This window comes from Macadamia integrifolia, chromosome 5, assembly GCF_013358625.1.
Source record: "Macadamia integrifolia cultivar HAES 741 chromosome 5, SCU_Mint_v3, whole genome shotgun sequence".
NCBI classification, from domain to species: Eukaryota; Viridiplantae; Streptophyta; class Magnoliopsida; order Proteales; family Proteaceae; genus Macadamia; species Macadamia integrifolia.
The window spans coordinates 5,224,911-5,240,842 of record NC_056561.1 but is presented as its reverse complement, the minus strand read 5'-3'; the positions used below and the strand labels follow the sequence as shown (position 1 = coordinate 5,240,842).

Sequence of the window (15,932 nt, the reverse complement as noted above, 5' to 3'; positions counted from 1 at the left end):
TGTTGGTGAGAGTGTGAAGTGTTTGTTTCAAACAACAAAAGGCACATTCACACTTAAGTAGCCGTATCTATCGGTACGATACGGCTCGATACTGCACGATACCTTCGATACGTACCGATACGGTACCGATACTCTTGGGAATTTTCAGATTTTCAAAAGTTCGTATCAATATGGATTTAACTATCATCTTGGCGTATGAATACCAATTCAGTAACAAGGACTATAATTTCTTATCATTTTTGTAGGGAACTGCATGCTTGAATGACGGACCCCTTTTATTGAATTTAATAAAGGCAACGGCTTGAGCTTAAATTAATTTTACCAGTCATCGTATGAATGAATCAGGTTTGAAGGCAAATATTATTTTCCCCTCCCATTAGCTCCTATCCCTGGCTTAGAATCTCTTGCCAAACCCTGGCCATCCATGGATTGGGTTGGAGTTAGGCTCGTTCAGGTTAAGGTTGAGTATGCCAAAGCCCATCCCATTTCCACCCTGTTTCCATCCGGAGTTGAACCATTGCTTTTACCACAGTATGTTCTTAGTCAAACATTGGTGTTTCATCTACATTTCTCTATCTGGGATATCTCTAAGCCCCATACATCAATGAATTGATACGTGAGGTTATTTTACTATCATCTTCCATTACACTGATATTAGAGAAATAATATCTTGCTATTCTGCCACCTACATTGAACTTGTGATTTTAGTCTATCGTTCTCGTTATTTCTTTCAGAGCCTATTCTCTTCTGTTTCATTCAAAAATTGAGCTGCTGTGCAACATGCTTAGTGCCATAAAATGTGATGCATAGGTTATGCTAAAAAATAGGTTGATATTGTGGGTCAACTGGATGGAGTGTAGTTTAACAGCTTGCAGTGACCAACTGAAGGAAGTTTCAACATTGAAATATTGTCAGTCTGAGATTCCCAACCAAGGCCCAGATAATTGATTCAAGCTAGGAGGTGTCAAACCGCTGTTGTGAAACCTAAATGAACCAGATCATCAAGTAGGAGCATTCTTGAATTTCTTTCTAGGAGAAAAGAAAGAAGGTTAGGAAACTATTCTTAGGATTTGAGCCAGAAGTTGACTGGATTACATTTGCCACTACATTGATCAGTGTAGGAAGCGTTCTTTAATCAACAGCAACAAGCTTCCACTCAGGAAAGAGAACACATAATATAGAGATCAAGAATCCAATACAATTTTATTGGATTTTATTTGCTCAAGCATCTTAAGAACCTCAATCATGGTTGGTCTCTTGGAGGGATCTGATTCAAGGCACATCAATGCTATACTGAATACACTGTTAACTTCCTCCAATGGACAACACCCTAAGGTATGATCAATTACATGCTCTTCCTTCTTGTCATCAACTACAGCTTTCACCTGTTACATCACGCAAATTGATTATTGTCAAATATAATGTGTGGTGAATTAAAGCATGAGAACAAAGTGTTTGACAGGATAAGGGTCAACCCTTAAACCTAAAAGAAATGCAGAATGAAGTTTGTGAAACTATTGGTGTTGAAAAAGAATTGGATCCATTGCAACTTCATTTGCATTTAATGATAAATGATAGTGCAACTCTGGTTAGTTATTTTACCTGTTCCCTGAAAAAAAAAAAGAAGAAAAAAAACTCTCTTTGGTGTTTCGTAATAAAAAACTTTGATAAGTATCATGAAAGTAGGGACATGTTTGACACAAGAGATCCATTCAGTTAATTTTATGTCAGATGACAATAAGAAAATTGCAAATTGATTTCTAATACATGGTACAATAGGGAACAAAAAAAACAAGAAAACGAAATCACTCCTTTTTTTTTTTTTCTTTTATTTCTAAGGAACTACCCAAGGGGACTTTACTCATGCACACCAGAGGGGTAGGGGGATTGATAGGGAGGGGGGATACACACTAAATACACACTCACACACCCATGTGATGGGAGTCGATCCACTGACCTCCTGGCTTTGATATCTTTTATGTACTTTGGGCTAACATAACCATGAACTGGATGATAACTGGTGATGAAATAAGTCAGTGACCAAGGTGGAATTGTACTCCTTCAGATGCAATAAACTGGAAGAATTGCAAGAGTTAGTGAGGTTTTTGGTGGTATTTACATTGGGGGACTGAGCAAAATGAAGTTGGGTATTGTTAGTGGCTGATGTTAGGAACTGTTAAATTCGTCATCTGGGACTATATTTCTTGTGAATGAGAAGCAATCAAGTGGTGGGATGGCAGCAGAGCATGTCTCCAAGACGCAGGAATGATGCTAGGAAACGTATCTGGATACAGCAGGCGAGGAGCATTTTTAGAACTGGTTCCAATCCCAATGATGCTTCTCTCTTTGGAGATCAACCAAATTGCCCTAGAAATCCTAGGATCCATTTTTTTTTTCAATAACCCAAGGTACACAGGCTATGGGCATTTTAAGTATAGCATACTACAGTCAACCAATGATCGATCCATGTTGGTATGATAAACCAGGTAGAACTATTGGGTGAGAGCTGCAGCCCTCAAGGTAATTTGACTGGTCCAAAAAGCTCGTGGCTTCTGTTAGGACTTAGCTAACACTTTTTCTTTGTCTAGTCCAAAAAAGTTTTTGTGGCTTCTGTTAGGAGTTAGTAACACTTTCCTGTGAGCTTTTGGTCAATCCCTCTGTGTTAGGAAGTTCGAATTTTGTACTAGCATCAAATTTATTTGAATTCTAAAGAAAGTTTAGGTATTAGAAAGAATAAGATCAATTTTCAGAGATCTACAGTGGACATGAATAGTGCCAAAGGCTAAGTCGGTCTCCAGTCCACCCCTGCTAGGCCTTGTGATAGTGGGACTCATATCAGGTAACAGCTCTTTATCAGAGGTAATGAAAGTCTGGCTACAAGTTGTGCACTAAAACTGTTACTTGGTTAGTAGCTAAATAAATGTTGGTTGAAAGGCTGCTTAGGCTATACAAGATGTGAGTAATCTCTCAGGTTAAGTGAATCCATCCTTTTGATCTCTTACTCTCTTAGGCTGGTAAAATGATACCACTGCAAGCATTATCATTTGTAGAACATAACTATAATAACCTCTTAGACCCTATACCTGCAACCAGCTAATGTCTGGAGTTCAAAAATATCTTAAAGCTCCTATGGAGATTCTCTTCCTTGGTAGCATTTGGATAATTTAGGAGCAAGAGCAGTGCAGTGACCAACAGGGCTCTCTCTAGGAGATTTTTGTCAGAAAATTATTATATATATGCTTGAACAATCTGTTCATAGTTCTTTTACAGGAAAGGGTGAAAAATATCAGAAATTTATTAACGAAGGAGCAGAAGAAGCCATGCATGCAATTCACACATGAAATCTGTGAACCTTGTAAAGAAGTAGTACACCTCATAAATGTTCTAGTATGATTGAATTTAGGAGTAGCGATGAAGGGAATTTATAATAATCTCTTAGCTTTGGTAATCATATGACTGTTATCCATCCATAAGAAATACCAGTTGTAAAAACCAGAGAACAGATGTGTGAAGTAAAAAGGCGGCTACTTTCAGGAGTTTAAATATTTGACACTATGAAAGCCAATTTAAGCACATTCTAAATTTTCCAGATTTTTCATCCAATTCAAAAATCATGTGCTTGTTAAGCAGTGGATAACCAGTGATTTAAAAATATAGCTTGTATCTTACATTAAAACATTTTACGTTTTAACCAGATGGGGCCTGTGTCTTTTATCCAAAAAGTGTGAGTCTAGATGAGAGGAAAAAAAGAATGGGGTGGAGTGAAGGGGAGGGGAACTATTTTCTGTTGAAAGTTCCCTTGCATGAAATGGTGCTCTTACCCATGTGACCAGCTTAGTGCCTTCCTCAATAAATGCTTCATCCATAGGTCTCTTCCCTGTTAAAAGCTCGAGCAGAACAACTCCGAAGCTGTAAACATCTCCTTTTGCAGTTGCTCTCCCTGTATCAAAATATTCTGCAAAAAATCCTGCATAAATCATCTAAAAGAACACTCTCAGAGAAATGTGATGAGGGAGAACTGATGGAAACATGAACATAGGAACTCTACCAGGAGCCAAATAACCAAAAGTTCCAGCAACAAATGTCGAAACATGAGTCTTGTCTGGTTCCATTAATGTGGCCAATCCAAAATCAGACACTCGAGCTTCCATATTTTGGTCCAACAATATATTGCTTGATTTGATATCTCTGTGTATAATGTGAGGGATACAATCATGATGAAGATATGAAATGCCTCGTGCAGCGCCTACAGCAATTTTGTGTCTTGAAGTCCAATCTAAATGCATCTTTTCATTTGATCTACCTGCATTAGCATCTACATTGAGATGGGGGAAACAAAAGAAAAACTGAAGAAGTGGCAATTATTTGGTGATAACAGAGAAATAAAACTATTTGGGTAGACTTCATAGCAGCATACCATGAAGCAGAGTATCTAAACTTCCATTGGGCATGAGACCATATATAAGAAGATTAAACTGAGGGGCAGTGTAATATCCGTGAAGAGTGAGAATATTTCTATGCTTTATGTCTCCCATTGCCTTCAGCTCTCTCTCAAATCCTCGATCACGGTCTGCGTTACCTCTGTTTAGCCTTTTTACAGCGAAGGCAGTGGAATCATCAATGGTTAGTCTGTACACTGTTCCATAACCTCCTGATCCGATGATGTCTTTGTTGGTTAACTTCAATGTCTTCTTCAAGAAAATCTCTGAGGTCAGATTCTGAATTGTTGGAGACCTGAACATTACCATCTTTCCTCCTGTAATCCCCGCATAGAGTTTTAGTAAGCTTGCTTTCTTGCAAAATTGCAAATTCAAACTCTTTAACTACTATGAGGAATATTTTTTCTACCTGAGGCACTATCACGGAAAATACTATGCTTTCTTTTCCATCTCCGATAAAGGAGTACTGAGATTACAATCTTTGAGACGACAAACGCAATGCAGCAAACCGTGATATAGAATGCCAAGATTGCGGCATTTCCCATTTCTCTGTACAGCTGAAGAGGAAATTCAGAGCAGATGTGAATTCATGTAAAAATAAACTTTGCAGTATCAGTAGTTTAATATTGATTATTCAATGCCTCTGATAATATCAAGTTGCAGGAGTCAAACATTACTATCAAATCTCAAAGCATCAGAGTATTCAGGAAAAGCCCAAAATGGCATAACCAAATGACATAACATGTATAAACAACATTCATTTTCAGGACAGGATATGAACAAGACAAGTTTCTAAATTGTTTCTAATCATCAGAAGACCATTTGAATTAGATGTTCATAGAACATGATTAATGTCATGTATAAAACAGAGGGAATCATCAGTAGAATATGGCTTCTGAAGACACATCTTCCTTTAGTTACAGATACAGGAATTAAACAAGAGAGAACTCAGGGGAACTGACTTAACAAGGAGAATCAAAACCAGCATCAACCCATGAAAATTAGCTCATTTCTAACTTGAATCTTCAAAGCCCTGTTTCTGTAAGAGTTCTGAATGGCTTACCTGTAAATGAAGAGAACAGACCCAACTGTGAGATCTTATCTTGAAGACTCCATCAGATTCAGAAAACGAAAAAAATGATTAACTAAGTACATAGTAAACAAATCTGTCGACTTCAATGCGATTCTGAACATAAGAAAGCCTGTGATCCAAAACCAAATGAAGTGTCCAGCTGCAATAACAGGTATGGACCCTTTATATGATTCAGTGTGTACACAGCAAAATTTAATACGGCAACAACCAAACCCAGTAAACATATGATGAATCACATGCAATTATTGCTTTCTCTCACCTAAAATCTAATTTCCTTCCATTTTTGTGGGAGGTTTGGAATCTATAAAGGTAATGAGATGAAATATCCAACTTTTTGGGTAGTTTCCTTATTTTTTTATTTTTTCTTCCCTCTTATAGATGTGAAAGCGAAACTGATGATTAATCATTTTCATCATCTGCCTAACATTTAGGACTTTTGATGATCTATTTCAGTTGTAACATTATGAAAGTTTAATCCTGAGGTCTGACACCAACCCATTACCCACTAAGGCATATGGAGCTTTATACATTTGCCACCAAAGGAGGATACTGTTTCCAACTTTCCATGATATGAGATTGTTTATTTTCTTGGTCAAGGTTTTCAGACTCAATTTTCTTTTTTTACCTGTGGTGAAGAAAAAATCTCTTAACCAACCCTCTTTGGAACTGTAGAGACTCATATGAGACTCTATGAATAGTGAAGGGTATTTCGGGTATTCGCTTAATAAAGGTAGAGTAATTATGACCATCTCTATTTGTAGATTAGATACATATTGATCAATGATATCAATACGATTAATCACTGGCATCGGCCAATATATGTTCTTTTCTGAATGAAATCAATACAAGCCTATCAATATGGGTATCACTAGATATCAACACAGAAGCCAATGCCGATACCCATAACCTTGGGTAAGTGGCAGTGAGTTTGGATCATGGTTCTAATTTATTATTATTAGATTGATCAGCCGTAGCATATTGGTATTAACTGAGAACGACAACAATACTCTCTGAATTAGAGACAAGGGGCATATCTAGTTTTCCTGTTCCAATTTTGGAGGGAAAAAAAAGGAAAAGGAAAGTAAATCTCTCATAACAAAAATGGATCAGCTGCTCATAGGAATCAGCGTCTAACATTTATCATTTTTTTTTTTTCAAATATACCCTTTTTTATCCTTCTAATAGTAGAAGGTAGAACAAATGTACAACCAGATGGTGGTGGGAACAGTTGGATTCCATCTCATGACATGGGTCCTGTGCAAGACTCTAGAGCCTAGAGAGCTTATTTTGGATTTTTTTCTGAACCGTGTCAGAGGCTTATTGGTCAAAAGGTGGTGGGGCCATTAGATGGGATTTGTCGTCGGCAAACATGGGTGAATGTCGATCGTTGTGAACTTGTGATATAGACGACCCCACATGCAACAATTTGGAGTTTTAGGTCACGTTTTCTCAGCTCAACAAAATATAGTTGGTGTGCTCGAAAGCAAAGTTCAAACTTTGAAGTGATTTGACTATTAAAAAGTTCAAAGTGATTTTAAAATTATAAAAAAAAAAAAAAAATGGTGGCTTGGACCAACTTAAAAAATACAACGGATGTGAAAAGATTGCAAAAATGTTTGTATTTGTTGTCTCATATACTTGCATATGTTATCTTATTGGTCATTCCTGTTAACATGTATCTAGATCAGAAAGTAATGTTCTCTTATCCTTATAAAAATACTGATCGATTTAATACTCAACAAATACCTTGCAAATCAGATCCTCCCAACCATGGAATATATGTAGAGGATCAGTCCAAGGTGAATACAACGGATGTGAGTGTGCTAATTGCTAAACAACTCACTTTTTTTCTTTTTTTTTTTTTTTTTTTTTCTAGTTTTTCGGTTTTCTCATTAGGACTTCTAAAGAGTGCTTAACATTTTTTTAAAATAATCTTCAAATTAGATAGCTTCATTGATTTAAGCAGAATGTTTATTTTATTATTAATATTTTTAAATAAGGGTGTTTAGACTTTTGACCCCGACTATATCCCCCGGATGCATGTGTGCGTCTTCACATACACAAGTGAGTTGCTAGCTCTTATGAGAACCATAGAAATCGTGGGGCTAACCTTAAGGTGGTAAGGGGATTGGAGAAGGGTTCATAAAAATTCTAGAGTTATGTTACACCCCTATTTGTTCAAAGAGCAAAATACCCCCTATCTCCTTCTCTTAAAAAGAAAAAAAAAAAAAGAGGAAGATTTTCTTCAATCACAAAACTATGGAACAGACATTAATGACCCTAGATGGATATCCTTTTCCAGCATCATTCACCAAAAATGTTTAGTACAGTCCTATCTCATTTTGCTAGTCGACTTCATATAAGGTGAGCTGTTTGATTTGTTTGGATCATGGTTGTTTGATGCCTGCATGCCTGCCTCCCTTAGTTTGTCTAGAGTTGGGTCACTTCAACTAGGAAACAGGTCAAACAAGAACTCGTGGGTTGTGTTGGCTTTATTCGTTGGCACCTATGCAAGGTATGCAATGACCTCATATTTAATGACATTGATCATTCCCCCCTAAAGGGATCTATCAAGCTCACAAGGACTTTCATGAATTTGTAGTGGCAATGCCCCCCTTACCGGTCAAATAAAGACAACAGCCAGGACATTCTTCTACATTCCACAATTCACCCCAATCTGGCACCCTAAAGTTTTTTTTTTTTTTTTACGAACGAGGAACCCCTCGAACCCGGTTTTATGGTTCAGTCCCAAGGATAATCATAGTTACATAAAATCACATTTAAACCGTGTTAGTATAGATCAATCACGGGGAAACCCAAACTAGAGGCATCCGTCAACACACAGCCCCAAAGTCTTTATGCCAACAAATTAAATTTTGGATGCTTATTGTAAGAAGATAAAAGAGGACCTACTTCTTCATCTGTATCAGATCGAGATTCTTAGTCCCAACTCTGCAAATTGAAGCCCTTGTTCTAAGGGGAGGATCGCTACAAGCCATTTATGGGTGTATCAAGCATCTTGAAGCAGAAGTTGACAAGAAGGAGCTGGTGAACCTTTCCAATCAGAGAGATTGCCCCAACCAGTAGAAGTAGCAAGTATCATTCGGGATGTTAAATACTTGGTTACTTTCTTTGCGTCTTGCTCCTTTCATTACATTTTTGGGGAGATTAATAGTGTAGCTGACTTCCTGACCCAAAGGGCCCTCTGTCTTGTGCGTGTCAAACAATTTGGCCAAATCTCACTCCTTTGTTGTATGAACTCTGTAATTTAGATACCTTGCGGTATTCATGCGTCAATAAATCTACTCATTCCAACATCCCCACACCCCCCAAAAAAAAAAAAAAAATTGAAAGTAGAGTCTTACCTTGGGTAGAGGCTTATTATTAATTTTATTTAGTTTTTAAGAATCAAGAGCACCAATAGAAAAAATCTCAATTCAATAAGCGGCGATCTCATGCCTTATTGTCATACGATACCAGCTGGTTGTTTGATGTTTGAATGAATTGGGATCTGAGGATTGATCACCAAAGTATATTCTGATTTTTGTATTGTTAAGGAGTGTTTGGTTCGATTATTCTATCAGATTACTTTCCTTGGAGTCATGATTCTTATTCAATGAATATCAAATTTATTCACCAATAAAAAAAAAAAAATGAATGTTAAATTTATCTTATTAAGTGACATTTTTTTCCACTGAAAGAGTGAAAAAAATTGCATTTTGACTACTTTCTAATAATCTGAAAATAGAAAATTATACGAATATTTTGAATTTTGTAAATTTTAAAGCATGTTAGTTAATGCTAATATACTTAAAACAAGTGAAGTTTTACTCTATTTTGGATCCGAAAATTTTATTTTTAGTTTAAAAATTGATTATGTGCTAAATCATGATTATTTTTGTACTATTAAAGAATTCTAGTAATTTTGTATATTATGTGTAAGAATTTTTAGCTTTTTTGTATTAATCCAAAAATAGAAAATTAAGCCATAAAATGGAAAATAAAACCAAAGGACTGGTCGTAAAACCAAGCAACCTGTGGTTCGGTTTTAACTTGGCCCGAACCAAGGGTCCAAGTCAATTTTTCTTGCTGTCAATTTAAGAAAAGAGGTGGGTTTTTTGGCATAATACTTTGGATTTTGAAAGACCTCCTTCTAATCAATTTCTGTTTTTTGGATTAATTTTACCCTAATTAATGGGTCCTGAAATCAAGCTTAGTGGTTTAAGTTCTTAGGTCCTGGGCTTGTTGGACCCTTTTTTAGGGAAGATAACAGACCTTAGGTACAAGTCCATTAAGCATTAAGCATTAATCATTAATCCATTATTCGTTAGGGCTTGGGCTTGCATGTCCCAAACAATTTTCAATTCTCCTTAAATCTTTTGGCTCCTTATTGTTTGCAAGGGAACTAGGAAAGATGAAAATGAAGGGACTTAATTTGTATCTTCTATAAAAATATTTCACTTGTATCAAGGATATATTTGTATTTTCCTTGCATTCAGACATCAAAAATGATTTTTTTTTTCTGTAAAACAAATTTTATTTCACAAAGAAATATTTGTGTTTCCCGCGCAACTAAACATAGCCGAATTCGTGAATTTTGCATTCTACCAAATCCACCCCACCAACCAAAAAAAAAAAAAAAAAAAAGGATTAATAGTGATTGCCAGGAGATATGGACTTTGGGAAGTAATAGGATATCTTGGATATTGTAGCCAAATGCATATAGAACTTTAGGATAAGAACAAGAAATGCATATCTATTACTAGAGATTATTTGTTACATCATTGTTCTTGTTAGAAAATATTCTTTGTATAATGACATTATTTGAAAGAATACATGTCTAGCTATGTTCTCTTAGGGCCCGTTTGATAATGTTTCACAGAAACGGTAGAAACGGAAATTTCCGTTTTTGGAAACAGAAACGAAAAAGGAGGTGTTTGATAATACTTGTTTCTGGAAACAGAAATGGAAAAGAAGGTGTTTGATAAATATTGTTTCTGGAAACGTTTCGAACATGGGTTGATGTTTATTTTAATCAAAAAAATTTGACATTATTTAATTGTCATAGAAACTCATAACCCTTCATTCTACCAAGATAAGCGACCGAACGACCTTCAAATTTCCTTATTTTAACTTATATCTAAATATTTTTCTTACTAAAACATATTAACCTACAATACTAATACAATGCAAATATTCCGGGTATGCAATGTCTTACATATTTCCACCAGTTTGTCATTACCCGCTAACTATCACCTTTGTTGATGTCCATATTATTAATTGCATATAGGATATGTATATATCCTTCGTTTTTCCTCAGACACATCTATTTCGTTTTTCAATACTCGTGACTTCTCCTCTTCACATTTAATTGCTCTTTCCAAGTACCCCTTCACAAAATCAGAGGACGGTGCTGATGAAGAAGAGTGACCTCCAACCATCGAATTGCTTGTTCCACAATCGGATGAAAGTGCACTTGTTGAATTGCTGTCTCCATAAATCCATTCAAAAAAATTACAACCTCATTCTTGGGCCTGTAATTACATTCAACTGAATTACGAAATGTATTCACATAATAAAGGTCAATAGCTTACTTTAAAAAAATAAGGTTAATAGTTATACCCCATTGGATTTAGGATAACACCAGAATCGACGATTAAAGTTCGTCGCTGTCTTCGAGACGCGAACCTTACATTGTCCCTCGCCACAATCACATAAGCGAAATTCATCTACCCACATAAAAAATTCATTATGCCTCGGACATTTGAAGTACGATCTACCTCTATTAGGCCCATGTTTCGTTGTGAACTTATCGCACAAACCATTACAGTATTCACATCTTGCCATTGTGGTGTCACTTGAAGACATCTGTAGCAAATTATAATGTGTGAAGCGAAAAAAATATAATTAGTAACACCATAACGACAGATTGGAAGCAAAAAAGTGCCTCAATTTTTTGTCAAACATATAATACATAATGAATGTGATTGACAAACATTCAAGATCCATCTAATGGAATCGTAGCCATTCTCCCAGAAATTATCAATTGGTTGGCTATATTTAGGTGCACTATGAACATTTGTCTCACTGAATGTCTCTGGGACGTATCAGATGTCGAAGCATGGTACGTATAAGGATCAGGGTTCATAGGGTCATCAACATGTTGTTCGCTTTCAAGCTCATTAAATTACTAATCTTTAATAGCTTGTTCCTTGATGTAATTGTGGATCCCACAATAAGTGACCACGATTCGTGTCTGATCTTCAATATCGTATGCTTTCATACTTCTTAAGACATGGAATCTATTTTTCAAGACACCTAATATTCTCTCAATAACATTGCACAAGGACGAGTGTCTGTGATTGAACAATTCCTTAGTTGTTCTTGGCTCAAGTCTACTCTCACCATAATCTTCTAAGTGAATAGCATAATATTTGCTTTCAATTATTATGGAAACATGTATGATATTAGATAAGTATTTCATATCATACATATACGGAAGGACAACTATAAGTTCATAACATGTTTGTACCTAGTGGCGGATGAAGGAACCCTAGGGTATCATTGGTTCTTGCTGCCTCAAACACCCTTGCATCGTGTGCACTAGCTTTCCAACCCGCATACACAAATATGAATCGTATGTCGAATGAACATGCACAGATAACATTCTGTGTGATTATACCCTTTTGATTTCGATAACGTGTCTCTTCCGACCTACATACGATGTCACTTATATGGGTGCCATCAATAGCACCGATGCAATCCTATTTTTCATTCCACATAGGTTAGTCCATATAATTGTGTACAGTGCAATGAACTTTAAGTGGAAACATTGAATAATTTTGTTCACTCTAAATGTGATGCTGGTTATCTTGAAATATGGATAGAATTTAGAATTGTTGACAATCTCTGGGGGTACCACTTGAAAATTTGGTGGCCTGATTGTCTCAAGTGACAACTAAAGCATAGTTTGTAATACTATGTGGAAGACAACACTAATCGTCTGTCCGGACAGATTGAATCTCCGTTGTGTTTGCCTATTACTCAACCCTTGACCTATTATCATGAGAAACATTGCTAGCTGCTCATCAACTCGAATGTAATGACTGTCCTCTAACTAGCCTCTATGTACCATTCTATCTTATAGGTTGAGGAATACATGTCGTTCAACCGTAAACTCTTGATAGCATAAGTTTGCATGGCCTGTGAGAATCTCCGCTACCATTATAGGTCCAGTGTAACTACTATCATTCAGCGGTTTTCGCATCCTATATGTGCTTAGAAGGTTTTGGAACTGATATAATATAATAATATCATCGTCATCACTAGATGACCCTTTGATGTTGGTATCGGCATCATTTGACATTCCTGTAATTATGACCACATTCAGCAGACCACAAGTACTACCTTATCTAAAAGTAATATCCTTACCATGATGTCATAAAAAAAATATAACAAATCTATAAACTTGACTAGCAAGATTGAGTAATATCCCTACCATGATGTCATAACAAAAGTTTCTGTGTCATTTAAAAACGTCCACCAATCCTAATAGCATTACTGTCTATATGCTAATATATGTATCATCATTTAACAAGTAATTAAGGACACCATACACCAATCCTGTTAGGATTTCAATCCATAGCCATATGCATTACCTGTCAATATTATAATATATTTATAACTTTGTATTAAATAGGTAAGAAAAGGCAAACACTAATCCAAGAATATCCAGAACCTTGCAATATCAAACAAATTAGCAACATGCACCAAAAGTCAAGTGTCAACACCATAAACCATTAGTAAAAAGAGTATGTAGAAAAGTATGTAAGTAGTAAATAGTCATAAAATAATTCCCCATAAAACTAGTCCATCTGTATGTAAAATCATTCACCAAAACCAACTGCTCCACTTCAGGACAACTCCTTCAGATGCCTTATCATCCATGACCTTCTATCCGGGCGGACCTCCATGAAAGGCAGGCACCAACTAGGATCACTATGTATCTTATTCTGATCCAAGACATACAACTCTGATGGAATATCATCCAAAGTATCCAACAACTTCTAGTAGTTCATCATACTATGTGGCCCATCATACATAGGATCAGGAGGTTGGACTACGGCTGAAGTTGCAGAGGAGTTTCCCTTATCCAACCTCCACCTCACAAAATCTCTGAAGTCCTGAGTGGAGTTCGTGATTGCCCTTGTCTGACTCTTCCTCCTACGACCCATAGGAGTCCTGTCAAGTTGCCACTTAGGAGGAGCAGATATTTCGGGTGTGCCTCTACTACCATCATTGTCGTCAGGATCAATCTCCTGAAAATCATCATTATCATTAGCAAGGTTAGTAGATGGAGGAGTAACAGCAGTAGACTGGGAAAACCCTCTATCTCCACGGGCAGTTGAGTCGAAGAAGATCTCTAACAACTCTGACCACCAATTAAGACCATTTCTTCTATACTTTGCCCAATATTTATTTCCCTATAAATAAAAAATTGATAATGTAATCATAAAAGTTTGTTTAAGTAGTAAATTATCATCCTAATATAAACCAAATAAATGGTCATACCTGAATAGCTGATTCCCATACAGAATCCTCTGCTGTTTCAGCCTGAGCATTTGCATCCCATCTGAATCCAGTTGTTTCCAACAACCGCCTGAAGCTGTTATACTCCTTCCGCAACTTGTTCATCTTATTATGAAGTTGCTCTTTCGCAAATGGTCACCTGAATTCAGCCTCCAATCCTTTACAAATATTCTCCCATCCAATCTTTGTGAACATTGAGTTGATCTTCAATCATTTCCTTACATTCTCAACCATATGATTGATGAATGCTCTTAATTCAGCTTCATTCCATATTATAGTAGTGCTTTTGGGGTTAGGGGTTCTTGGGGATCTCATAACTTTGGACATGTATAATTGATTACGCGAACACTTTTTTATAGAATAAACTATTTAAAATCACAAAAAAAATGGTACTTATGCATTAGGAAACATGAAAAAGTAAAAGAATACAAGCAACAAGCATAAGCATAAGCATAGAGATGTGTAGAACTTGCACTTGAAGGAAAAAAATTTACCTGTCCGTCATAGTTATTTTGTTGAGTAAGAATAGTGAGGAAAAATATAAACAGGTAAAAGGTACAATACAAACATAGGTTATATGTAAAATCAAATGCGAAAATGACCAAAAAACTAATTTCATATACCGTGCTTTGGGACAGAAATAAAAATATATGACCCAAATTAACACAAGTTCTAACTACTTCACTGTGTTAGTAATAGTCATGGTTAAAGAAGGTCAACTCTGAAGTACATGAAAGATATCATAATCTTCAATGTATATGGAGATCCTTAGAAGGAAATCATATGTGGATACGAGATGGAAGATCAACCAACGATAGTAATGATTATGCTCCAAATACACAAGAAAATTAGTGGAATCGATGAGTCATCTTACCTTTTGTTTAAGGAAAACATAGATTTCAGAAATCACGGAAGAGGTAATGGATCACAGAGATGTGGACGTCTATACCCGTGTAATACCATGATCTTGAGATTCTGCAGTGTAAGGTCAAACAATCAATAAAAAACAGACTTTAAAGGAAGAAATACATTTGAGGCTAGAGACTCGTATGTAAAAGGGAAAGGAACTTACATATGATGGTTACAATGACCGGAAATTAATAATTACATCTTACTTGTAATTCAATCAATGCATTTCCTTCATAACACATACCAGAGTCTAGGATATAGCATGATATATACCCATTGTCCAAATGAAATCTACTCATCACCCTAAGCAAAATATTATTCCATCAATTATGAAAATCACTCAATCATATGTTTGTAGAAAAAAAAATCATCAACTAATTTGGTAAATATGCAAAGATGACAGAGATTGTCCATAGTGGGCTGAAGCTGAAACTGAAGGTCTTCCTTCAGCCTAGCTTTTGTGACAACTCCACTCATCTGGGATCCCCTGCTTGATCCACAATGTTAAAAAAATGGAGAAATGCTTTTCTGAATCATGCAATGACTAGTAAAGGAGACAAAAAAAAAAAAAATTTGTTTGATTCTGACAGTATGATCTTCAAAATGGGGTCAAGAATGCCCCCAGAATGGATGAAAAGATCCTCAAATATTTGCTAAATCCAATGATTGGATTGGCAGATGATGAATGTCTCCATAATCTTCAGAATTTAGTAACTTCTATGGTCTACCAATCTAAAGGCGAGATGAAGAACAAACCTTTGTACATGATGTGTCTAGTCAAGGGAGATGAATCCCCGAATATCTCAAAGATCCAATGGTTGGATAAAAAAATAAAAAATAAAAAGATAAAAAAAAACCAGTTTTCAGGTGTCGAAGAACACCTCAAACAAGAAGGTGCACCG

The 15,932-nt window shown here is 36.0% G+C and overlaps 2 protein-coding genes across 4 annotated transcripts; both read right to left on the bottom strand.

The window, feature by feature from the left end:
- Nucleotides 1-875: 875 nt before the first annotated feature.
- On the bottom strand, nt 876-5,743 carry LOC122078678 (receptor-like serine/threonine-protein kinase At1g78530). Of its 3 annotated transcripts, none has more exons than XM_042644766.1 (6): nt 5,503-5,743; nt 4,849-4,996; nt 4,418-4,756; nt 4,049-4,303; nt 3,822-3,967; nt 876-1,385 (listed from the first exon to the last, which is right to left on the bottom strand). In XM_042644766.1, the coding sequence occupies exons 2-6, from the start codon at nt 4,982-4,984 to the stop codon at nt 1,185-1,187; spliced, it is 1,077 nt and encodes a 358-aa protein (XP_042500700.1). In that variant the 5' UTR covers nt 4,985-4,996; nt 5,503-5,743; the 3' UTR covers nt 876-1,184. The 3 variants fall into 3 exon arrangements, with proteins under 3 accessions (XP_042500700.1, XP_042500702.1, XP_042500701.1); XM_042644768.1 differs by having other exon boundaries at nt 3,822-3,955; nt 5,503-5,739; XM_042644767.1 differs by lacking the exon at nt 5,503-5,743 and adding an exon at nt 5,402-5,490.
- Nucleotides 5,744-13,598: 7,855 nt separating this feature from the next.
- LOC122079923 lies at nt 13,599-14,226 on the bottom strand. Its single transcript, XM_042646714.1, has 2 exons — nt 14,104-14,226; nt 13,599-14,015 (listed from the first exon to the last, which is right to left on the bottom strand). Exons 1-2 carry the CDS (start codon nt 14,224-14,226, stop codon nt 13,599-13,601), a joined length of 540 nt encoding a protein of 179 aa, XP_042502648.1.
- Between the last annotated feature and the right edge of the window lie 1,706 nt (nt 14,227-15,932).